This window comes from Onychostruthus taczanowskii, unplaced genomic scaffold, assembly GCF_017590055.1.
Source record: "Onychostruthus taczanowskii isolate IOZ18803 unplaced genomic scaffold, ASM1759005v1 scaffold10, whole genome shotgun sequence".
Taxonomy (NCBI): Eukaryota; Metazoa; Chordata; class Aves; order Passeriformes; family Passeridae; genus Onychostruthus; species Onychostruthus taczanowskii.
This window is the reverse complement of record NW_024496526.1, coordinates 7,266,996-7,293,700: the sequence shown is the minus strand read 5'-3', so window position 1 is coordinate 7,293,700 and position 26,705 is coordinate 7,266,996. Positions and strand designations below refer to the sequence as shown.

At 41.5% G+C, this 26,705-nt stretch overlaps 1 protein-coding gene across 1 annotated transcript in view; it reads left to right on the top strand.

Moving 5' to 3' along the window:
* The first annotated feature begins 13,224 nt into the window (after positions 1–13,224).
* Positions 13,225–26,705, top strand: part of SEMA5B (semaphorin 5B) — a 127,164-nt gene continuing 113,683 nt past the window's right edge. Inside the window, exon 1 of the mRNA XM_041406501.1 lies at positions 13,225–13,378. Coding sequence (XP_041262435.1) covers positions 13,225–13,378 — 154 coding nt within the window. The remainder of the gene's footprint in view (positions 13,379–26,705) is intronic.

The window sequence follows — 26,705 nt, the reverse complement described above, 5'->3', positions numbered from 1 at the left end:
GTGGTGTGAAATGGAACTCTTCAATGGAGAGCTTGTCAAAGAGAAGGTTCTGTTGGTTTTGGTTGATGCCACCCTATCTGATGGTGAGTCTTTAAAATATTGCTCACTCGAGTTGTGGGGTATTGGCTCCAATCAGACAGGAAGAAAAGAGCACTGTAGCAGATCTGACCATTAGACAATGGTATGGGAAATGCTGAATGCCAGATGGAAATTAGGCAACTGTGTGCCACTCCTGGCAGTACAGCCAGGAATTTGTCATACACAGAGCATAAGTGACACGAACTGGTTTTCCTGGGCACCTGTATTCCCCTGGGCTGTGTCCTTTCCCTTGACCAATGTAGATTTTTTTTCCTGCATTGTATTTTGAATGCAGTGATTCTGACTGAAATAAAATGCATGGAGAAAATTAATGATTTGATATCTTCTTGCTGCTGCCAAAAGAAATGTAAAAGAGTCTTTGATCTGGTGGCTTTAAAAAAGTGAGCTGGACCAGTTACTGGTACTTACTGACCTAAGTCAGTGATAAAGTGACTGTGTCGAAGTTTAATTAGTCTTGATCAAGATAGGTTTTTAAGATTTAGAACTAGTGCCCTTTTGAAAAAGTAAGGCTTCTAGTTGTCATTTATGTCACAACATGTCCTTTTATCATACTTTCTGTGTCTCCAGCAGGAGCAGTTTTTATTTTAAAGGAAAAGAGAAATGGTTCATTTGATGGGGATTAGCACAGACAAGCTTACTAATATTTGAAGGCAATTTCTCTGCCTTACCTTTTTCCCTATTTCACATCCCACAGAGATTACCTCAGGCTGCCGTTGTTAGTCACTGTTATTTATATAAAGATATGTAATGCATTTGTGCTTGAGGGGTCGTCTGTAACGAGGTATGCAATTTCAGACTGTAGAGACTGGCAGGAATTACTGTGAAGAATTGCTTTCCAGTGACAGCTTTATCCTGCCTGTAATATGTCATTGCGTGTGACTCTCAATTAATCACGCAATAACAAAACATTGCGTCTGGCGACAATGGTGTGTCCATTAATATCGAGAGGTAAGACTCAGCTTTATGAACACAAATGCTGTCCCCTGCCCACTCGTGCACTTTAATCAGCAAGTCTCAGCCCAGAAGGAACATTTTTCTCTTCTCCTCTCCCCCATCATCCTCTATTGAGATCTATTAAGCTGCAATCCATAACGTCTCATGTCTCTGTAATGGTCTGATGGCGTGTGGTGTTAAATGATTGCATGAATTTGACTTTGTCTCGCTCCGCCTTGACCTTGGTGTCTTCAGTGGCTTCCCCTCTCTTGTTTTCAAATTGGGAGTGGGGAGTTGGAAGAGAAAATGGAAGAGTGACAGAGTCAAGATACTACAAAGGAGGTTTGATGTTCTTTGAGAAGATGGGGGAGACAAGAGGTAGGAGGAAGCATTGCTGGGAGACGAAAATGCAATGATTTGCAAATTTGCAGGAGAAAAGCTATCATGCTGTCGAGCATAACCTGCTCCACAGACTGAAGCCTGCCACATGCAAGACCTCATTGGTAAGCAGAGTGGAAACCTTGCAGTAATTCTTCCCCTGTTTGTTCTGCCATTTATAATATGATTGCTAAGTGATATATCAATTTAAGTAAAATCCTCAAATCTCCTTGTGTTTTACAGCTGTATTTATATCCTGAACAGAAACATAAAGAGGCAGCTGGGTGTTCTGTGCTTGGGCTACAAAGAAAGACACCCTGGTCCCAACTACCAACTATGAATCCCTGTTATTACATCCAGCCAGGTTTAGACATAGATTCTCAGTCCCTTGATAGCCTTAGTTTATTTTTTTTCAGTTGATTTATTTTGAGTTGGTATTGAGGTTTTACATCCTGTGCAACATAAATAGAAAGTCTGGTAGTAATTAGTGTCCATGCTTTTGTTTTTTTTGCGAAGAAACCTAATTTTTAAAAAGTGCTTGGCAGGACAGTCTCAGAAGAATCTCCTAAGCATCCTCAGTGCTGGTTTACACCAGAGCATTGTCATGTTACATGCAACAGAGGAAATTAATTATTGTATCTCTTCCCATGGGTTAATGCTGTTTGTGAATTTGTGACACATTTGACTAGTTGCATTGAAAAGTGCACACTGAAAGAGGCATTTGGATTTTGACAATGGTGTGTTGGGTGCATTGCAGTACTTTCACTTTTTGTAAATAAAAAAACAAATGCCTTTGGGATTCTTAGTAATAAAGAGGTTTGTAGCTCGTTGGGGAATTCTTCATGGTCTGGCTTGCTGAATCTCCCCGTTGTCTCTGAATTATCAGACAGACAATAAAAAAATCGTTAATCCAGGGTTTATGTCAAACATGGTTATTCTGGAGTAAATGCAGTATTATAGTAGCACCATACAAAGTTCTTACTCCCTCTGGGCAATGTGACTTCTGCCAGTTAGCAAGAGCATTGGTTTTGATTCTTTAATTAAGTCTAACCCCATCTCCCCTGCTGTATGAGCAGTGGATCTGACAAGATGCTGAACTTGCTAAACTATATGAAATAAAAGCACCTGCCCTCACATGAAATTGAGGGCACTCAGTAGTGCAGGAGGTGTTCTCCTTGGTGATCCCTGGCAGATACAATCCAGCACAGCTTCATAAAGCCATTTGCTGCCAGGTGTGGGGCTGCATATTTGCATCAAGCTTTTCCATCAGGTGAAGGCTGTTAGTTCATGTGTTAGGAGCCAAGCACACACAGGGGAGACCTCCAAGAAGGAGGGTTTGTAATCAATTTCTCATTCCCAAATTATTTTTCCAGGGTCTCCACAGTATGGTGTTTGAGTAACAGAATAATTTCCTTGCTATTAAGTGCCTGAAAATCAGCAGTAATTAATTTAGCAGTTAAGTTCTTCTTAAGTTCTTCTCTTCCTCTCCCTCCTCTTTGCTCAAAAAAATAAACAAACCCCCTTTCTCAGCAGAGGAAATGCAGATGGAAGTAGTCTCTCCTGCCTTAGTGCAGTCATGTACAGATTACATCTTTTTCCCCCTTTCAGTTCTGTGAATAACATAATTGCTTTGTTATCCCTCAGGGGATTTGTAATATTAACATTGGTTAATGACATTAATTCAAGTTTTTACCATTAATAAAATGGCATTGCTTAAAATTAAGCATTACATTTCAATTAGTAGTCCATCAAAGACTTTAATAGTCTGGAGCATTAAAGTGATATTTTTTTAAATTTCTTATTAATTTTTTATTGTATCATGCTAATTTACAAAGAGTGATTGAAAGCCCAGCTGATCCAACGAACGACCCTATCTGCCATGTTTCTTGAAGGAACTTCTTTCTTTTATGACATTATGCAAAAAGGTCACATTTCCACAAAGCAGGAATCTGTTTCAGTCACCTCCTGAATTCATTATCATCCTTTTTACTTTTTAACATGAGGCACATGATATACAGGCACCCCAGGTGGACATGTTTAAATTAATCTAGTAATAATTGATTCAGAAGAGATTTGGAGGACAGAATTTGCATAAAAGCCATAATGAGAGCAACTCCTCCAAGGCCAGACTGAACAGCTAAGTCCCTGAATAACTTACATCTCCTAAACTAATTTGGTTATATATGCAGGATGAAGGTGTGGGGGCTGGAGCACCATGTGATTGGAATTCATTACAAATAATTCATCTTCTCTAGGAAGGCTGGGCTCAGAGTGTATTAAAATTATATCAGCTCCCAAATGCTTGCTCAGACCCTGCCTCTGGAAGATGATGATGAAGTTTCTGTCTGAGGGATTGTTTGGGTATTTTAAATCATTTCTGAGGCAAAGAGCTGACACCCCAGGGCTGGGGTGTCCTGTGGAAGGCTGCCTCTCCTGCCTGGTGAGAAAATATTCAGATACTCAATCTTGGCTGGACATCTGATGGTCAAAAACATAAGTGCAGAGGAGGATCCCAGCTTTCAGTCTTCGGTATTCTTCCCTTCAATTCCAGAATGGAATTTCTTAGCTAAGTTGTAGATCATTGGATTTGTATTAAATCCTGGATCACTGTGATGTCTTTGGGAATTTAGGGAGTTCCGCTGCAGGATGGGGACTCTGTACTGTTTAGTTAAAGTAAATCTACAGACAGAGAAAATTACAACTGTTCAGTTCATTAAAGGAAAGCAGCCAAGGCCTTTTTGAAGGTCAGCTGTCCTGCTTGACTTTGCCTTTGCCTAAATACTCTTTTTGAGAAAAGCTCTGAAAGGATGTCTCTGTGACCCAGCACAGTAATGCCTGGGTTCTGAGGCTGGTGAGTTTCAGTTAGCAGTACAATGCTCCTGGTATCAGAGAAGTTGCATGACATGTGTGGAAGGAGGGGGAAATTCAGCTCTGTCTTTTCAGAAACTGTTGATCACCATGTATTTTGCGTGGGAAAATTGATGTAACTGTTGTTTTCAGCAGACGAGGAGTCAGTCCCATTTTGTGTATACACAGCAGTCAGTAATAACCTGTCATTTGTGAGCTGTGTATGTTCTTCAGTGCTTCTCTGAGGGTCTGGGAAGAGCAGCCCTGCTTTTCAAAGTCCCAAGTACAGTGCAAGAGTTGGGGCAGACCAAAGTCCTGCTGCTCCAATGAGGGGAACAGTTAACAGAGCTCAACTGGTATCTGCTGTTACAAGAAGTATGAGAAAAGCTGAGCACAGCAGGAGAAAAAAAAGAGTCCAGCTGACAATTATTGTTTTGTCTGTTCACATTTGGGGCATATAGAGGCTGGCTGAATGCTTTCTAGACACAGGTTTCTGTATGATAAATGATGCTGTGCTGTGCCAAGAAGACAATGCAGAAAAATATATTCTTGTTTCCAAACAGGCTGAAACTTGGAGTTGTGCTACAGGGATGCTTTATACTTCTTCTCCTGGAGTTAAAATTAAACCATGAGTATGTGTTATGTGGCACCGGGTAATCACAAATCTTTGACAAAACAAACAAGCTCTGGTTTCTCTCTCCTGCATGGGCAAGGATTAAAAGAGAAAAGTTCTTCTTATCCTGTTTTTCCAACATAGCAGTGGAGGAAGGAGCTGCAGGGAGGGATGAGTTGGGTTTGCAGTGTGCAACAACTGCCTTTGACTCTGGCATGTGGGGCTGTGTCAGTGATGCAAGGGGATTTGTTGGATGGAGTAGAAGGAAGTGGGTAGCAGAAGCTGGAGGTAGTGTCAGAGGTTTTAACAGGAAAAACAAGACTCTGGAAAAGGGCAGCCCATATGTTATAGCTGACTCTCAGGCAGGAGGTTCATTGGTGTGATGATTTCCTGGATTGGTGTTTGTCTTCTGGACACTTAAATTGTGGGATTGCTTTAGGTCAGAGGAAAATTAAATGGTTTGGGTTTTGTTTTTTTGGTGTTTTTTTTTTTTTTTTTTTTTTTTTTTTTAAATTTCTGCTTTCTGTTGTTTTCCCAGCTCTGTGGACACAGGGGCACCACAGTGACTGCTACATAGTTTATTAGCATTGCTTATCTGCATGGCACAATCTGGGGACTGCACTTGTCCCCAGATCGCTGTCACAGTGTTGAAGAGAGAAACTTTGTGAGTTACCAACCTGTATTAGGTCTAATATAATTTGGAACTATTGTCATCAACTTCCTTACTAAACATCCCAAGGGATGTCTGCAATAGACCCTATAATTAGAGCTGAATAAAAAAATAGTGTCAGTAAAACAATTGTTAATACTTTAGTAAGCAAAAAAAATCAATAATGAGGTTTTCATATTAAACTGTGAGACAAAAGATAAGCCCATACAAAAGGCATTTTGAAAAGTCAGGAGGAATTAATTCCTCTTTCTGTCTCTGTCTAAAACCATCTGCAGATACTAGTGATGGAGTGACAAATCTGTGTCCTGCCTCAGTTTCCAGCATTGTAGCATCACAGCTGCAGTGGGGAGGTCTGTGAGCAGGAGCACCACATGTCTGGAAGTCACTGCAAATAGAGGATTGTCTCCAGACTGTCAAGCACAAGAGTGTTTTGGAATGACAGTGGCTGTGCAGTGTGGTCCTGGGGACTGTGGTTCTGCTAATTTGCACATTTACAAACCAACTGCATTGTGCAGGGGAGCAACTTAAAGAAAAGCTGCTGTGTTGGTGTTTCTGTAACAGCTACAGGCTTAAGACATCAGGCTATGGGTTGGGTACCAAACCTCAAGCCAGAAAGAACTCTTGCAGCCAGGTGACGATTTGCAGTAAGTGTGATACTTGCACTATGTAAACAGCATGTCTGGTGCCTTGGATTTATAGCCCCCACATGTTCAGTGAGAAAGGTGACTGCACTGCAAGGGGTGCTGAGCCCTGTGCACGCTCCCCTGCTGCAGGCAGGACCTCTGGAATAGTGATTCCTGTTGTTGCTGCTGTTCCATGAGCCTTGGGATGGCTCCTCCCTTGGGCTGTGTACACTCTTACTCTTGTTGGCTGAGCATCCGGAGACTGACTGGGAGTGAGGACCTCCTGATTCTAAAGCTAAACTCCAGACACTCCCATGTCGAGTCTGAGCTGCAGTTGTGCTAAGTATCGTTACATTCTGGTGTTGTGTTAGGCTTTACCTTCATCTCTGTGTTTCACAGATGGAACACATAAAAATAATTCCATAGCCAGTTCAGCTCCGGGAATTACCAAGAATTTAGTAATTCTTTGACAAAACTTTGACATCTCTCAGAGAGGCCATTCTGTGAACAGTAAATAGCAGATATTTCTATCCCCCCTGTAGAGGCATTTTCCTAGAAAACAGTGGCAGCATACCACCAGGGAGATAAATGAGTGTGAGCCTTCATTGCCAAATACAATCTTTGAATAAACAGAAGACTTCAGACTCCAAGGCACCTTTTCTCAAGTGCTAAATTCATACCCCAAACAAATGCTAACAAAGCTTCTCGTGTCTTTATATTAAATGTAGCCAGTAAAAAAAAAAAGATCTAGAGCTCTCTGGGGAGCCTCTTGAAGCACTTGGGGACATACTCAATGTGTGGTCAGGTTAGCACTACTCAGAAGCAAGTCTGAGTGTCAGCAGAGCAGGTATTTATTTATGCCCACTGGATTTGGCAGGAGCCCAGAGGTACAGTATATTTTGTGTTGTTACACAGACTTTTATTGTTGAATCAGCTTTATTTAATGGAAGCTCTCTATAATAGGGTCCTGTTTTGGAGGGCTTCCTCTACAGGTGTGGAAACAGTTCTGTTTCCAGGATGTTGTGGCAGCGGACTGCCCTACTAAGGCCCAGTAACCAAGTGTTGGCTGATGGTTTACTGAGGGCCCACACCAGTCCATAGAGAAGTGGCCTGACAACAACCAATTCATTTTGTGCTAAACCATTATTAAGAGTTTTGTGTCTGTTACCTGTTCTAAATGAAAATATCCCATTGCATTGTGCGGGCGTGGTTTCGGACCTTGACCAGTCCTGGGTGGCTTTGATCAGCAATCAGGAAGAGCCCTAGAGATAAAGTACCCCCAAGCACACTGTCAGTTTTTTGTGGGATGTAGTCCTAAGAACATCAAAGTATAGACTATTACTGTTCAGCTCCACTACAGATTTCACAAGCCATGAACCAAAGAGTATATTAGGAAAAGCTGATTTCTCCCTTGCAAAGAGTTACCTGAATTATTTATACAGATCTAGATAACAGAAGGGTTTCAATGAATTGACCTGGGTTGCAAAATCTTGATTGTTTTGTTCCTGATACAAAACCTACTACAATACTGCCAGTGGTATCCTGCAGACTCTGTGAGGGGTCAGCATGGAGCTCAAGCTTCTGCTCTGCCACAAGACAGCATGTTGTCTGCACAGAGATGCACCCTGCTGCTGAATTGCATGGGGGTTTGAAGATAACCCTTGGATTTATATATGAAAATGTGGGTTTGTCTTCCTGGGGTGTTGTGAGAGTGAGTTCAGTGTGAGACTCATCAATGATGTTGCAGTTGAGGCCATGGGAAGCCCTGAACAATGTGGGTACACACAAGCCTGGTGACAGCCAGAGCAAGACCTTTGGCATATAAACTGCCATGAAATCCAAAGTGAGCTCACCAAATCTTCTGAAGACTGTAGGATGATTAAATTAAAGCAAAACAAGGTCTCTTCACACATTCTCATCTCAGCCAGAGTTTGACCATTTCCATAGATTTGCCTTACAAAGTAAGTGAGAGAAGCTCAGTATCCACAAGCCCAGTCTAATAGTGCATGTGAGATTTGACCTCTGGACATGCAAGTGCAGCATGGCATGTTCTGTCTGTAAGAGAGATCCATGGGCACAGCTGAGGGCTGAGTGTGTGCATGTGGCCAGAGGCAGAGGGAAAAGCTGTGCTTTTTCTTCGATAGTGTGGAATGGCCCTTGGAGCCAGTTGGGTGGGATGGATTCCAGCTGGAGAGGGAGGGAAGCGAGAGGAACATCAGATGAATAAAGGACCATAGTTTTGTTGGTCTTGGAGCTCTGTTTTCTAGGGCAGAGCTGCCTGTGCCAGCCTGTCATAGCCACATTTCTGAGCTGTCTTTCTTTACAATGTTTATATTTATTTCCCTTATTCTTCCAGTACTTTTTGAATACTTTAATGTCCACATCTTTCCATTGCACCTCTTCCCTCTGCTATCCTCTAATAAAACCATAACTGTGGCAATCACAAAAGATCCTGAACAGAAGAAATAAAGCTTTTGCAGAAGGTTCCTTTTTTAGTCTTTTTTAAAGGCATGTCTTTCCTTTAAAATGAAAGATGAAGCATTTTCTTTTATCCTTTAACTTTACTGTCACATTTTATTAAGTCAAAATGATAGTTACAGTCAGAGGAAAGCAGGATATGAATTCCTGGTACAGCCATTTTTAAAGTGCGCTTTGTTTTAAAGCCCTGAAGATTGATTGAAGGTATTTTTCTTTTAGACACAAAGCTTTAGTCAAAAGGGGCCTGATCTGAGTTACCCTCTGTAAATCAGGATTAGTTCCTGTGAAATCAATGGAGTTGCAATGATACAATATGGGGTGAGTTGGAAAAGACTCATGGCTTGACAATAAATAAGGGAGGGACTGTGGGCGATCCCCTGAGCGCTGCCCTTGCGCCGGGGTGAAGCCACGAGGCAAAGCAGAATTACACCCTGTCCCTCTCGGGCTGCCATGGAATGTCCTGGCTGGGAGTTGGGCAGGCAGAGTGGGTTTGTGCTGACCCGGGCACTGAGGTTGCAAATCTCAGCTTTGGAGATGCTCTGAGTGTGCAGACCTCCTGCCTTTCCCAGATGGAGCAGCGCTTTGCACATCCCCTGCTGCTGCCACTACAGGCAGGGAGGGCTATGAGCTGAGAAAGCCTGATTTAAGAGACAAGAGGATGGTGGCAGAAGTGGTGCCTATAAAATACCTGACTGTGGAGCAAATGTCACCAAATCCAGTGTAGCCTTAATTTATTGACCTTTTCTGTCAGAGGGCTGTAGGGATTCACTGGGTTGAGTAGAAAAGGGGAGAAAGATGCCCCATCACTGGCCCTTGGGGCTTCGCAGAGGCTCAGAGGACAGGCTTTCATGAGGGACAAGACAGATAAACTTGGACAGATAATATTTTTGGACATTTTAATCTCTTTTTAATGTGTCTGCATTGGGCCAGGGAGAAGAATAGCTAAGGTGGTAAAGATGCATCAGGATGAGCAAATAAAGAGTTGAAATGATGTGTCCTGTCTGAGATTTCAGTTTAACCAGGGATTTGAGCTCTTGTCTCTCATCTGCACTGAAACCTTGACAACTGATTTCTTGAGCCCTAAGCCATTCTGAGCAGACAGTCTAATAAGAACAGCTCTTTTTATAGCATTTAACTGTATCTAAATGGCTTCAGGCCAGGGCAAGTTCCAATACTGCAAAGCACCACTACTCTGGACTGTGCTTGGGACGTGCAGTGTTTTAGCAGTCTGGGTGGGGACTGGCCCTAAGCACTGATCATACTCCAGGCTTCACAGTGAAAACCTGCAGCTTGGGCAAAATGGGAGGCTTGGATTTGGCCACCTCCAGTAAAATTAAAACATTTCATTTCATTAAAACACTTAATAACTTCTGGACTCTCCCAGGCAGTTACGAGCTTGCTCTTGGCAATGCAGCTGACCTGCGCTTGCACATGGCACTGCTTCATATTAGGAGTGTGGGGTTCTCTTTGGAAATTAACTTGCAGCAGCTGGGAATTACTAAGTTAGAGTCTTAAAATACTGAGAAAAAGTAAACAAGGAAGCCTGGGAAAGGACAGGTTGAAGGACTAAGATTTTTCAGTGTTATCCACTGTCTCAATATTGTTCAGCTCTAGGGCTCTGACTTCTCTTGCCCTTGATCAAGCTGGCATTTACCCACTGACTCTGACTCCAATAAGACACCAGCTCTGAACTGCACATGACACTGATTTTCCTCAACTTTCCAGCACACAAATGCTCTACACATTTGATGAATGCAATTGGATGTAGGAGGTAGAGAACACAGTGAAGGATACAAGTTTTTTATAATGTTCCTTTTTCACCTCATTTGAAACCTCGAGTTTGGTCATTTATTATTTTCCACTTCAAGTTTGAAACCATTATTTTCATGCACACTTTGGATTTCCCTATGACAATAAGGAAAAGAAGATGGAAATTTACCCCAAATACTGGTTACAGCTTTCTAAGGAACACTGAAGTCTCTTGGACTGTGGTAAAATCTCCCAGGGAAAGTGGCAGAAATCCAGATACTTGGCACATATTACAACTAGTCCAGACAAAACACTAGTAAATGTACTCTGCTTTGGCACAGAATAGGCTGTGGGATGTTATGAATCTTCTCTGTATGCAACTTTTTATCATTTCATGACCATAATGAGTGTGAAACTTGAATTTACTCATCTGCTCATTGCACACCACACAGGGTAGAGGAGCACAGGACCCTATAATGTGTCTTTGTTTTAAGTTTTTTTTTCACCTAGCTTGAGATCATTGTTTGGATGATTAGTACATGAAAATGGTCATAATGGCTCAGACTAGAAGTCTGTCTAGTTTAGGACCTTCTTTCTAGGATTGGCCAGTGATGGCTGCACTGGGAGTAGTAGAGTGTGCATAAAGTGAGATTTCTATGACTGTCTTTTCCAGTTTCCAGCAAGGATATCTGACAGTGAAAAAGTCCTTTTTGCCTTTTGTGCTTTTCCCACAACAACCACCTCCTATCTAAGGAAAGTTTGGCTTTGACTTTAAGTGTATCCGAAAGCTATACAAAATGCATCACCCTGGCCTTCACATCTCTGTGCTGTGTTTAATTTCTGGATCTTTACTGGAAAAAAAGGATCATTTAATCCAGTGGCTGAAAATATAATGTGAACCTTCATCATCAATAATTTTTATTACAGTGTGGCTCATACAATATGTCCATCTTGTGAGGTGCCACAGTACTCAGTGGTGTACACCCTGCAGTATGCTTGTGCTTAATGCTGTGCTGGCCTTAGCTTTAAATGATTTCACATCTCTTCCTTCTGCCAGTCCCATTTCTTAATTTAACATTATATTTGCTGTGCTTTTCAAAACAGTCACCCCCCATAATAAAGTGCTGTAGAACCTTTTTTGGAGAGCTGGAAAGGGATTTTATATATCGCTGCATAAAATCTGCATGTATATGGGGATGGAAAAAATGTGAAATGTTGTAATGTCTCACTCACACTGGTTGGGAAACCAAGTCCCTAGAATTACCCTGAGCCCTGAATGCCAATGCTATTTTCAGTCAGAGGTATGGAGCTGCTGCTGAGGACGTGCAGAATGGATGCACTGACAACTCATCGTTATGCATGTTTAAAATCACAGAGAAAGACAGTTAAGAATAAAACACAGGATCCATTTTTCAAACCAACTGTCTCCCATTTCTGGTGTAAGCAGTTCCTTATTGCTCTTGTGATGCCTGAAGACCTTTAAAAGTTTCTTCCAACTCCTTGATGTCACAATATTGTCCTCTATATTGGAGTTTGCTCCCTGCCACAATCCTGTCATTGTGCATCAGTGCCTCATGTTACCTGCCATCAGCCTGCTCATTTCAGGTCACTGAAAGTGTTTTAGAGACTCCAAACAAAAATATAGAGGTATCAGACACTGCAGGTGTTGACTGTTGCACTAACTTTATGAATGACATCTGTAGGATTTGAAAATCTCATAATGTGTGAATTTGATCAGAATTAGCTTTATCACTAGATAAGATTTAAAGGTAGGAGACTCTATTTGTTTGAAAACATGTGCTTGCAGTAATTGAACAAAGTTACATAGGAAAATATACTATGCACATCAATAAGATTAAATTTGGCAATACAGATTTTCTTAAGCTGCAGCATCATCTTGGGGAGCTTGTGGCATAGGCTAATTAATCCTCCATCCTCTGCCTCAGGCCTGGTAGGCCTGGGAATTTTTAGAGCTGTGCCTTTACTGCTACTGTTGTTAAAAATGCTCACGTAGAAAAGACATGACTTTCCTCTCTCCTCGCCTGAGTGAATGCTCCTCCTATTTAGCTGTGCCTCAGCTCTTGTGACTGGAAGCTATAGCATCCCATAATAATGAAGGCAATCGACTCACTTCTCACCATTTTCCCCTTTAGATTATTCTAACTTTTATGTTACCTCAATTAGCACTTTCCTGGCAAGACCTTTATACTGGCTTGTTTTGTTTCAAGACATTTAAAGCATCGGTGGTCAGATGTATGAATCACATGTTAAAACAGAGTTTTCATGGTGACTGATGTTTGCCTTTCCTTAGCAATCTCTTGAATTTATGGACACATGAAATTTACTATGGACACATTTTGAAATTGAGGAGGCAGGTGTCTACACTGGGGGAAACATTTACACCTGGGATATTTGAAATTTCATGTTGTCAGTGCCAGCCATTGCACACCAGGTGCTTTATAAGACACACACCCCAAGGGTACACAGAGATACGTGCTAGGGAACTGTGCACTTCCCTGCTTTATGGCTGCAAATTGTGGTGGTCTTTTTGATTTTTGTGTTTGTTTGTTTGTTTGTTTGGGTTGTTATTTTTGTTGTTTTTGTTATTTTTGTTTGGTTTGGCTTTTTTGTGCTGTTTGTGGAATATTACCTTACGTACTTAAGCACAAATGGGGTTGGTAGGAAAGGGGAACTCCACCCTTCTCCATGTTACATGCTCTGGATAAGCATTTGCCTTTGTGAAAGTGGAACCTTTCTGAAAGTAGAATTATTTGTATTTCAGGTATCCTCCGTGGGCCTATCTTGGAAGCTAGATCTGCAGCTGCCCTTCAGTCATGATTGTTTCAAGATTAAAGGCCATTTCCCTGTCAGTGCCAAGCCTTTTTCTTCTTGCTTTTCATCTCTCAGCATCACAGAATGTACCTGAATACACTGAAGCTGAACATCAGCAATGTGTTAGGAAAGAACACCCCACAATTGCTTTTGAAGGTAAGAGCTTCTATTCCTGTTCCAGTTCCAATTGGATGATCCATTTAGGTTTAGTCTGTGCTGTTTTTCCTTACAACTCTGATCCACAGGCCTAGGGAAGTGGCCTGAGGAATCATTTTCCCTTTGATGCTTTACAGTGTTTTAATTCTGAGGTTTCACAGCAGTCACTTAATCCAGGCCGTTTTGGGACTACAGGTCTAAGAATCTCAATTTTCTACTCTGTTACAGGCTCCCTGTAATCTTGTGCTGTGCTGAGACTGTGTTTCAGTTTCCTTTTCTCTAACTGGTTTCAGTAATGCCTCACCTGGCTTGCTGGAGCCAGACACTTAATAAGTGAAATGTGATAGAGAATTTGGACACGCTTGAATGCAAGAGAAATGAGTTGATTTAAAATTGCAGGGAGTGGCTTTGCTTTTGTTTGTAGCATTCCTGGTTTGGTTTGGTTTTGTTATGTTTTTGTCACCTGGGCTAGTAGTTTTTCTGTCCTTCATGTGGGCATTTAACTTGAATGTGAGAGGGGGCCTTTGTGTTGCAATGGCCAATTCTTTTGCCTTCTTTCAAAGCCTGGGATTTCTCTTGTCCTTATCTGCTCAGATTTTCCATGAAATTATATGTCATGTACTCCTCAATTGTTGCCTGGATAATCTGTCCACTTATCCACACAACAGCTAGGTCTTTATATTGGTACCACTATTATTTGAAAATTCACTCCAGACTAGTGTGTTCAACTCAGTGTGCCAGCATCAGCAGCTAAAAATGGTTTCCTCCGAAATGTTGGAATATCGATTTTGGTTCCCATTTAAGACTTTGCAATGCATCTCCAGTTACAGTCTTTGCTAAAGGCAATTGAGTACCTTGCAATGTGTCTCTAGTTAGGTTCTTTGCTAAAGGCAATTCAGTTGTGGTTTTGTGACCTTTGAGATAGGGTTTCCAGGAAGAAAGTAGTCAAAGGCTTCCTTGCTGACCTTTCAGGGTTCTTCTAGAGAGCTTTACTAGTCTTCACAGAGGAGGAAACTCTTGTCTCTTAATTTGGAAAGTTTAATGTTTTCCATTATCCATGCCTTAAGGTTTAAGTGGATTAAAATAAATTAGCAGAATCTTTAAGCCTACATGATACAGTACTGGCTCTAACCTTGGACTGGTAAATAAACTTTTATTTTAATTTGCTAAATAAATCTAACCATCTGTTTTAACTGGGGAGGGCCAAAAGGAGAAGCCCTTGCTGTTAAAAAACAGTGAAATTCAATTCATTAAATAAAAAAATAATGAGAATATTATAGGTACAGAAAAGAGAAAGAGTGTTGCTCTCTCTATTAACCAGGAGCACCAAACTTTGAGTTTACAGAGGATGTGTCTGTGCAATCCTGCACTGAGGTAAATCATTCTGCAGGGAATATTAAAAGCCCCAATTCCTGAAGTTGAGGAATTGGTGGGCATTTCTTGGCACTCAATATGAGCGCTACTCTGCAGAATTGATGGCTGTGTAAACACACTCATAATCTGCCAGTTTGCTTTGTTTTAATAAGGCATGAATATTTCACAGAAAAAAAAAATCTGTCTTCTCCTTTCACTGTTCTTGTTCCCTTCCTTTTTTCAATGATAGAGGGCAATTAGAACCTGACAATTGTGCAGAAGAAAGAAAGATTGAAATTGGAGATGCATCAAGAAAATAACCCAGATTACAATTTCAGATTCTTAAACCTGAGTTAGATTCAGAGTTATGTTTTTTCACAGCACCTGTTTCCTTGTGATTGTTCATGACACAGTTTAATCTTGTATTTTCTGCTGCAAAGCTCAGCTGGAAAATACACTGTAGGAATTAAATTAACGGCACCTTTTGTCCACTGCACATATGGTCTGGTGAAGAGGGCTCACATGTCCAAAACCACATCTCAGTTCATAATCTGATTTCTCTTAAAGCTATACCCTGATCTGATGCCAGCACAGGCAGGTTTAGGCTACAGTGGTAGACAAGTAGGGGAATCTAAATTTTATGTGGTGTTCCCAGATTGCTCTGAGGATGTCTGTGCTTAACAGTGTGCCTCAGGGGCTTTCTGTGGCTCTCCAGATGCATCGACTCATGAATCACAAGCTGGTACACAATGGGAGAGTGTAATGATTGAAAGAGTGACCCCAGCAGAGCCCTTCTGATGCTCCTGCTGCCAGGGGAAAGGATTATGTTACACCAGCAATTTTCTGTGGATGGGCCACAATAATAATAAGGCCTCTGACCATTCAGTCATACAGGGTACATTAATTTACTGCCAGAATGAATAGGCTAACAAAACAGTTTATGTTACAAAGGGGTTCAATAACTTATTTTTCACAGCCTTGCTAACCAGGCTTCCCCATCACCAGACAAATGGGATGCCATACCGTGTTTTGTGTTCTCTAGTCTTCAGTTCCCACTTCACTTGTGCTCAGTCTCTTGTTATTATACTTTACCCCTAGATTATATTCTTAACATCCAGTTGACTGGATAATGTCCTTGTTGTAGAAAAATCCAAGTAAAATTTCTTTCTGTCTATTTTCCCCTTATTTCCTGAGAAATTTTTTATTTTTATGTTCTTATTGTATCTCATCCACACTAGCCAATCATCTGTTTGATTGGCTTTGTATCTCTTTGTCTTGCTATGAGAGTGGGTAAGAAAGATATAACCCATGTCCTACTCATTTAAGCAGAAAGGAGATTATGTGTCTAAAATGCTTTTACTTTAGCTGTATTCAGACCTGAAGAAATGCCTGTTTACAGACTCCATTCCCAAAATTATTTGTGCCATTACATACGACATAGAGAAAATGGCCTAGACAAGTCAAGGGGCATACATTCTGGTTCTAGATATATATTAAATGCTAAAGATAACATTTGCTCTGCCAGGAGAGATTTGAGCTGGGGAGGGGCCATGAGCTGAATGGTTTATCCTTACAGCCTGCGTGGAGTTCCTGAGGGACACAACAGGAATTTTGTGCTGCAAGCATTGTCCTGTGTGTTTGCACAGTACCAAACTATCACAACGGCGCCCCAGTTTCCCTGGGGCTTATAAATGGTGCTCATTGTACAGTTCACCAGCAATAATAACATACCCATTTTGGGCTTTTCATAATTAGATTGTTCTACTCTGTGCTTATAGGAAATACAGTTAAAGTTTGATTTCCCTTGTTAGATCAATAAGAAAATTATCTTCTACTTCCCAGGAGGCTGTTTCTGCTGTCTTACTATCTATTTGACTGTTAGTGGGTAGCTACATTAGGGATGTTGCATGCTTGTTTGTTTTTCAGCGAGTTGAGAATTTAGTGAAACAAGTCAAGTGTATTCTTAGTGCGTCCCTTTTTATTTATACATGCATGTACGCATGCTTCCAAGTTCCATTTCACAAAACAGTTTGTCATCCCAGCACAGCTCCCCTGTGGTCCACCCTGGTAAGCCAAACACCAGAGAATTTGTTTCTACTTCTTGTCAATCATATTCATATTTCTCATTTTTTCTGTATGGGTTTTACTGCTGATAGATCAGTGCCTGCATTTGCAATTGGGCTGTGCCTGTGTCCTACTGTCCTGGTTGCCAGCAGCATACTTCATTATTGTACAGCCCTTTCTTGGATATAAAATACCTTTGCTATTCCTTAAAGACATTTGGAGCTCCTTTGTAACATGCCTTTTGGAAAAACCAGAAACATCTTTCATGTCAATACTATATAAGGTTTGTTATTTCAAGAGCCAGAGCCAATGAGGGACGTGCACTCATGTTTGTAATGGCTGCAGAGTGTTTGGCTTCATCTTGTTTACCAAGTGCTTAAAACTTTGCAAACTCATCTGTGTTATGTGAATCATTTGGATGTTCACAACTTCACTGGAAATGAGTTGTAGACAGGTTTCCACTTGCAGTTCCTTCCATTATTTATTTCTCATTAATTTAATCCATTAAATCAGTATGCTCAGGAAAAAGTATCATAACTTCATAGATTTTTCTCTGGTCTGTCTCTCAGGACTTTTTCCCCTGGGTCATGGCAGTTAGGATAAGCTGGAAACATCCTTTCTCCCTGCTGTAATAATTGCAGCTTGTCTTCATCCATAAAACACTTCAGCTGATATCCCATATTGAGGCACAGGAGAGAGGGGGACTTGGTTAAATAGCTTAGATCTCCTCAGGACTGCAAATCTCAACTTTGCAGACTGTATCATCATGGCCAGTGTGAGTTCTCAATGTATGGCGTGTGATCCATTGTCTAATCCTCAATCTCTCCTAGATGCAGACAAGTTGCTCTGTCTGTTGCCTCAGGTTTTCAAAGTGATTTAGTTTGGGAGTGTTTAAATGTGGGGGTTTACTTCAGACTGTCTGTAATTATTACCTCCTACCAGATAAATGTGATTCAGGTGACTTGAATGTAGCTTGCTACGCATTTTCTCAATATTTTGTTTCTTTAAACAACATTTTCTTGAAATGTGCCCAGCTTCAAACACTGAAACCTATGGGGAGCAGCTAAATATTTTCTTGTATTGAAAGCAAAAGCTATTTTAACTTTGTGGGCTGAAGGATAATAAGGTATGATTTATTTGTGTTGAAAGTTCTTGACATTTCACCATACACTCCCACTATTGTTGAATTGGTCACTAGTACATTATTCCCTTTACTGTATACTGAAGGGAAAAAAGCACATTAGCATTCATCAACTCCAAAGGCCAGCTGGGAAAGCCCCATAGGAAATTCTGGTCAAGATATACACTTTTCTTGAGCAAGTGAGATTTTGACAATCCAAAACAAAATTTTAGTTAAAGAAGGATGAAGATCGTGAGATGAAGTATTAGAGCTGCATGTAAGCATTAAGGCAAGGCACAATACATTATGAGAGAATTGTCTTCTAGCTCATAGCCTTGCTGCTCTTGGTTCTCCATGCAGGGAGTCCAAACATTAACTAATGATGGAGTTTCGACTGGAAACTGGTGGCATCCTGTGGGTGCTTCAGAATATTTGACCTTCAGTGCATTTCAGCATGGATTTTGTTTCCATTAAGCAAGGCTTGTGGCAATTTTCCTTTTAATCTTGAAAAACAGAACTGTGGCAAATGAAAACTAGATTTTTCTTCTTTAGATTAGATTTAGAATTTGGTTGAAAATTATGACTGATAAAGCCATAAACATACAGTAGTTTAGGAAATAACTGCTCTCAGGCAAAACTTAAGAAAATTACACCCAACCGCTCTCAATATATTTTTATTTCCAAAATAATAATTGTAATAGTAATTATGCTAGTTCTTTAAGACTTCCTCATTAATGATGTCCAAAGCACTTCACAAATAATAGCAATGAGATTGATTGAAAAACTTACTCAGTGTGTTGTTTCTTAGGACCTCAGGAGGAAGGGAGGGTTGGAAAAATGCTCTTCATTCACAAAATGCTTTGGATAGAATGAATCCTGAGAAGCAGGAGAGAAAAGGAAGACTTTGCAGTGAAGATTCGGGAAGTGAAGTGATCAAGTAACTTATGGGAGTGAGGGAAGGTAAAACTTTAAAGAGGTACAACAGCTCAAGTGAAGGAGCAGCCTGTGACCATGAATGGTGGTGTTGATGAGAGGGAGGCATCCTCAGCAGCAGGACTGAGTGAGGCAGACTCACAGTGTGGAGGAACAGGCTCTCAGATCACCATTCTGCATGGACCAAGGCCATGAAAAACTCATGTGAGCACCAGAGTAGCTGATTGATATTTTCCAGAGGTACCACTGGTGTAACTGGGGCTAACAGCAGCATGTACATGGTCCTGTCTTTGGCACAGGGGCTGGATCTAGGACATAGAGATGGGCAGCCTTTTTTTTTGATCTCGGGCATACATCAGAGAAAGGGAACAGGGTGGAAATCTAAAGTGAAGTGCTTATCTTCTTTTTCTGTGGTTCAGTGCAAACAAAGACATCCCTTGGAGAGTCCTCGTTTTCAATTTCAAATCTTACTTAATATAGTTCCCTAACTGAACAAGTTTGTGATGCAGCAGTGGTAGAGCAGACCTCATTTATTTAGCACATCTGCTTCTGGTGAGTGTTAATGTAGCACATTCTCCTAAAACCTTTCATTCAAGGATGGCATTATGCTTTGATGAAGTTCACTTTAGTACTAGCAATCTCATAAGAAATATTCTTGTTTTATCATACAGGGTTCACCCTGAAAAGCCCACAGATAGTCTCAGCTCAGTCAGGTTCTGAATATGTACTTTTCTTGAAGTCAGTGGCGTTGTTTATTATAAACCAGTTTCTAATTTAAAACACTGATCCTTATAAGAACAGCCTAATTTCAAAACTCTTTCAGGAATTTACAGCCTGTGCTCTCCTTCCTTGCTCTAACTGCCTCATGGTGGGAATTTTGTCTGCAGAAGACAGGAGTCCTCGAACTGTGCATTAAACTGGGCATCTTCAGTTCAGTCTTTGGTTAGCCAGCAAAGAGGATCACCTTCTGCTTCAGATGTTCACCACAATCAGACGCTTCTGCTTCTGTGGCAGATCTGGTTACCTGCAGGAAAAATTCAAGGAGAGTTTAGCCCTGCTTTCTCTGCCTTCTCCTACCTTCTCACTAGTGAAAATGGTTGTCCTGAGCACGGCCTCTGCTGGCACAAGTGGCTGATTTAGGCATGTAACTGTAAGGATGGTGAAAAAAATTTGCCTCCAAGTGTGGAGGAGACAGACTGAAGGATCCTTGAATGATGACAAAGGGGTGTTGGTTTTTTTTTCCCCCAATCAAATTGCAGTGGTTGTAGAGGCCAGCATGCAGCTTACTTTCTTGACTGAAGAGAGGGATTATACTGATCAGAATGTCATAGGAAGCTGCAAGTGGTGCATGAGCACTCACTTTGTCTTTCTCAGTGAGGGAGATTGTGTGACAGCTGCAGAGCTTGTCTCAGTAAACAACAGATCACAATGCTGAAACACTCTGCAACATCCTCAGGAGAACAAGAAGTCTTTGGGTTTGCTCACAGTGGGGCTGTGTGTGGCACTGCTCAGCCAAGTTTCACCAGCTGGTGGTGGGGCACAGGGCCGTGTCCACATTACACTGTGCAGTGCTCTGTGGGGCTGCAGGCAAAGTTCTTGAGGAGGGGAGGAAGTGTCAGGATGGTGTTTGTCCCAGCTGACAGCCAGGTGAGAAAAGCCAAATCTATTCTTTCCATAAAGAATTGCAGTCCTTCAAAATCCTTCCTTGAGGTGGCCCCAGGATAACTTACCAGCATACTGTCCCATACTGGAACTGAGCACTACTTCATGCTTATTATTTAGTGTTTGCTTTGTCTGGGATTGAATCCCTGGGTTCTTCCTCATATATTGGTGTGTTTTGCCAGCTGTTCCATATTAATAATAAAAAAAGTAAATAAACAAGCAGTTGTAATTGTACTTTTGAAAAAATTGGGTTTTGACTAAGTTCTTTATTCTTCATATTGAAACAGTTTAGCAACATTTGTTTTGAAGACACTATTAAAATTTAGGAAACAAACTCAAAATGCTTGGTATGCAATATGCAATACTTAGTGTCTCCTGTACATCACATGCATTACTGATAATTGTGCCTTGATGCACCAGCCAGTATCCCTAAACCCACTTAACAATTGGAACCACTGAGACATTAAATAGTTTCATGATTTGCTCAAGACAGAGAACTCCTGTGTCAGTGCTGTTGGGCTCTTGGGACCATGCCTACATCTCTAGCTGTCATTTCTCTCTTGGGGTGGAAGGAGCTCAGCAAGATCAGTTCAGAGAGAAGCTGTAGACATTAAGGGAAGAGGAATAAAATCATCCAGGTCTTTAAATGTTACTATGTTTATTGTGATTCCTATGGCTTTGTGGAGGCAAATCTTTGGTTTGGAGATTTTTTTCCCTTCAGGATGATAAAAAGAGCCTTTTCTTCAGTGCTGTTCTATTCCTTGGTAGCTGAGGGATAGGACCATTCCTTCTTTTACAAGACCAAGAGAAAAAATCTTATTCTTTATTTTTCCCATTGTCTCCTATCCACATATTCTGGCACAGTTTGTAGAGGGACATTAGCAACTCTTGCTTCTCGGATCTCATGGAAAAGGAATAGCTCACTGCAAGCTGTTATCACAGTGACTCACAGGCCACTCATGGGTTAGATCATTGCTCTTTCATTTGAGAAGGGGCTTTGTAGTTGGTCAAGACAGGAAAAATTGTTTGAGTGGGCAGGAAATTAGGTAGAAAAATATCTAGAAGGTGAAGACTGCTAGGAAAGAAAGCAGGAATGGGAGGCGAGGTGAATATGGGGTCAGAAGGGTAAACTGAATGAAACCATGAAACTGAGACAGCTGGAAGAACATGTGAGTTGGGTTTAGGTATTGAGGAGAGAGAGAAGGTTTGGCCCATTTTGTAGGAGGGCATGTATTCTGTCAACCACCTTCTAAATCCTCAGAGCTCTGAGTGGAGATCAGAGATTTGAGAAGACAATGACACTGGAAATTGCAGCAGTTGGGATGAGGACATATTTAATGTACAATTAAAGATTTTGATGGATCAGGTTTTTAAAGAAAGAAAGAAAGAAAGAATACCAGCAATGAGGTGGAGGTGGTGATGGGAAGACAAGACAGCAGGGTGACATGTATGTGTAGGAGGCCTTCTGGGGTAAAGCCAGATTGAGTTTTTGGCCTCATAAGTAAAGTTGAGCTCTGAGTGCTGACACATTTGTTTGCTCAACTCTGCCCGTGCAGTAAAAGATTTCTCCCTCCCCTGATAAACTTGCTAAATTGTGGAGTGGTTTTGCATTGTGAAGGCTACTCTTAAAACTCAGCATGGAGTTGGAGTAAAAGTTAATGTCCAAAGTCTATTGCACTAACCTGTGGTGTGACCTACGACTGAGAGCTAAAAATTAAAATGAAGCTGATATTAAAATATGATTCATGGTCAGCCCAATAAAGATAATGCTGTAATTTCATTGTAACGTCTATGCATTCTTGGAAATGTCCACACTTGCAGCATTTGAGAAGACAGGTGATAGCTAGGTAATCATTAGTTTTCTCAGCTTTGGTTACAGCCTTGTTTTCCTTGTCTCTGATGGGTCTGATCAGGGGCCCACACACAATGGAAACTGTGGCCTCAGTCTTAGCAGGCAACTGTCTACTTCATGGAAAAGCTCTGAATACTGAGGATAATTGAAGGAGAGGATGGTCTGAGATGGTAGGTCTGATTCTGAAAAGGGGACATTTCATCAGTCTGTACCAAGAAGAGAGCCTGAGGTCTTTCCTTGTTTTACAATATGATTTGCATCTTTTGGTCATGGTTCAAATCCAATACTGAGAGTCCTCCAGCCTAGTGGGTGGTCTGAAATAAAACTGAGTGGTTTAATCACTATACATCATCTGCCCTGTGCCAAGGCTGAAGCAAACCAAGAGGGGATATTGTACAAGTTACAGGAGTCATGGCTGTCATCTGAGCCTTGCCAGGAGTGCTCCAATACTCACACACAGTAATTCAGCATGTCCTGAACTAGTAAGCTGAGTTAAGAGAACTTAGAAGAGACCATGCTGAGGCAGTAAGGGAAGCATTCGATGTGTGATCAAGTTAGCACTGCACAAAAGTAGGTCTGAGTATCTGCAGAACAGGTACTTCTTTATTGCCATTGAGTCTGACAGGTCCAAAGTGCTGTGTATGCTCTACTTCATTGCAAAACTTTTACTACTGAATCAGCCTGTTTTACAGAGCCTTACATAAGGTATGGGATTCGGGTTATCTTTTCTGGAATGGGGACCCTCTGAATTTATCTCTCATAAGGTCTTTTTATGATCTCTTTGAAGCTTTTCTGTGCAGTCCTAGGATAGGAGCATGGTTAGTCTGTGCTCATGGGTATACCCTCATTTTACACAAAGAATCCTTGGTCCTGTTCAGTTTCATTTCTTTTGCTTCAAGTAGGCAATCCTTGCTGAGAATTATTTTGCAAGAGCTGTTGTTGAATAGCACTGTGGGTAGCCATGCTCCATGCACCTACAATGGCTTTGCAATTTCAAGGCATGGGCATTTAACCTGTCTGCTCTTGTGTGATGTGTGCTGGACACTCAAAGCTGTTACAGCCTGCTGGGGATGGGAGTGACAAAGGGCTTAAGTGAGATGAAGCAGTGAATGCTGTCCTTCAAACAGGGAAGCCTCAGCTCAGTCTTCGCATATTTCATTCCTCCAAAACATGCAGAGTAAGGGTGAGGTGGGGAGCAGTTGCTTTTGAGGAGATGAAGACTCAAGTATTACCAGGTTTACCATATCTTTAGGAGGTGATCCAAAAACTATCAAACTCAGGGGAAAACTGTCAATGATTTGCAAAGCTTTTGGATCATGCTCTTAAACTCAGCTCCTGCAAATTGGCTTGCTGTCATTTGTGCAGCTGAGGAATCCTGGTCCCAGCCCTGTGCTCTCAGGAAGTCAGAGCAGAGCAGTGTGCTGGAGGCTGTGGGGACCACCCTCTGAAATGGCAGAGGGCCTCTTTTCACCTTGCCTTTGGCTTGCACAATAGCTGAGCACTGCTGTGCCTGCAGACTTACATTTCCTTCAAAACTTTGTCTTTGCAGCTGGATACCTGAGCCACCTTGAGCTGTAGAGGGACTCGCAGAGCTCTAGAGGTTCTGAATCAGATATCTGGAGAGGGATGGTGTTGGAAACTATTAAACTTTTTCATTGGTTTTCATGTGGAGGAAGTGAGAGCACGGATCTTTAACCCCCTGGAAATGATTAGAGACGAGAAGCACAAAGGAGGCCTTGATGAACATTTTGCCCCTAAGCCATGTGGTTCCAAGTTTTCAATCTCCTGCTGCTGACATGCAAAGCCAGAGCCTTGGTTTTTAATTTTTCATACTGTTTTTAAACAGATACTTTTGCAAATGTAAACATACCCCAGCACTGAAGGTTTCCAGCCAAATTAAAGAGTCAGCACTGGAAAAATCAACCTTCAGAAGAAGGTCAAATACAAGCAATCTCTGGAGCTCATTGGGTCCATATGTGTAAACTTCAGCTAATATGGGGTGGACCTAGGGCAGCATTTACCTTGAAGCACTGAGTTAGTTTCAGAGTGAAGCTGAAAATGTTTCTAGGGATGCCTGTGGTCTGAGCAGTAGGTTTGAATGTGTTGAATGAAAAAAGACCCATGTCCTGATTCTTGGTTGCAGTTGCATTCCCTCTTAACAGGAAGAAAAAAGTTTGGGAAGGAATATGTGCCATTTGGCATTAATTCTGATGACTTGCATTTATACATTGTTATGTGGGACCATGCTGGGTTTAATAATCTCCAACTACATGCCTATAAAAGCTTAATTTTGCTATGAGGATGCATGCCTTTCAGCATTTAATTTAATAACTGGGAAGGGTTTCTTTATACGTTGTACCACCTGCAGTACTAACAGAAATCAAGACACTGCCTGTTATTTCTTGGGCTTGATTGACATTTGAGCCAACTTGGAAAGATTCAAGCAAACTACTGCCTTTAATTTTTAAAAAATTATTTTTACCTGTAGTTTGTCAAAGCTTGCCATTAAAAGGAAGCACTGATGAGTGTGCCTCTCTGAAGTGATGAGCTTTTGCTTAGAGCAGCAGATGAAGAAATATTCTTCCTGCTGCTGCACTCTAATAGTGGGTTAGTTAGTAGGAAAGAGTCAGTAAAAGAGGAGGTAAAATGACAAGAGAAATTATGGCCTAAAAGCAGGATCCTTAAAAGGTATCATCATTATATAGCAATTCTCTAATCCTACCCCCATCACCAAGAGAAATGCCAGAAGATCTGCAGCATGTCAGCCAGCTAACCTGCCTGAAAGGTGTTATTGTTGCTGGTTCTGCTGCTTGGCTCAGAAATGTCTCTGCAGCTAAAGAGCTACAGAAAAAGAAGTCAGAGTCCCATTAGGAGAATGCCAGAGGTGAAACTGCAGTGCCTCCCTGGTGCTAGTACATCATTAAGGGTCCCAGAGGAGTGTAGGAGGATGCTTGAAGGTTAGAGGAGTTATTCCTTAACTCATGCCTTTTCATTGAAGAGCAGAGGAGGTACATGTGTTGTGTGTGGTTACACAGTGTGACAGGAATGCTGAGAAGGGCTGAAAGCCTCCAGCCCCAGCAGCATTTTATTATTGTGAGGATGGAGGTCTCACTGTTGGAGGGACCCTGGCAGTGTCCAGTTAGGCAGGGCATGGGGCCAGGCCAGATGGTGTCCAGCTCTGTGGTGAGGGACTATAGGTGCTCTTTTGAGACATGGTGGTGTTCAGGGCTGGGGCAGAAGCTCCATGACAAGGTCCTGCTGTGGAAAGAGAGGCAGGCCATGTAGACTTCAGGGACTTTTTATATGTGTTTTCTTAAGGTTTCAAAAACTTAAGGGCTTGATTAAGGTTCATCCATCCCTGGAGGGAGAAAGGACTTGAAATTGCTCAACAAATATCCCTACGTCAAAGGTTTCAAACCATTGCACATCTGTAATCCTGTGAAGCATGCCAAGACACCACAGGCCTCGGTGAGATTATTCCTCATCAGCATTGTTCTCTTGCCCCTGTGGAAAGGGAAACTAATGCATGCAACAAAGTGTTCGAACCTGACTGCCTTCAGCAAGGCTTCTCAATTCATCTTTGAGGATATGAAATGACAGTGGAACATGTTTTTTCAGACCTCTTTTGAACTGGTCTGAACTGCATCATTATTGTTATGAGTCATCAGGTCATTGGCCTGTGTAGTGGTATCCTGTTGGCGTGAGACCAGAAGATGTTACCTTCCATGCTTAGCCTCCTGGATCTTCAACAACCAGTCCTTGAATGAGGCAGGGCTACTTGTCAACAAGTCACAAAGGGATTACAGTCATACTGATTCGGTCTCGTCTGTGCCTTGCCCCCTGAGGTATTTGGTATTCTCCATGTATTTTACAGCCAGAGTAGTTAACAAAATAAACTCTCAAGAGAAGTCCTCACAGGAAAGCTGGATGACTTTCTGAAAACATATTTAAATCTATTCCCAGTTATTTTGTGCAATTAAGGTGTAAGGTGAGAGACTGAAATTCTGTGATCTGTAAATATACACAAAGTTGATGGTGGTATTGAATGATGGGATGCTGTGAATGCCCTAGCCTCATGCCTGAGGGTACCCTAAAAATAGTAATTTGCCTTTTTTCTTTTAAAAATAGTAATTTACCTTTTTTCTTTTCTTTTGTTTTGGTTTTTTTACAGCAGAACTTTCTGCCCTAGATTGCTCAGTTAATGTTAACAGATGTAACTTCTGGAAGAGCTTTGTCTCTTTGAGCAAAGCACAGCCAAATCTATTGCTTTGCATTTAACCTATATGATTGCATTTTGGACAGTTGCCTAGATGGGCAAGTCCAAGGCAGCTGATAATGCCAGT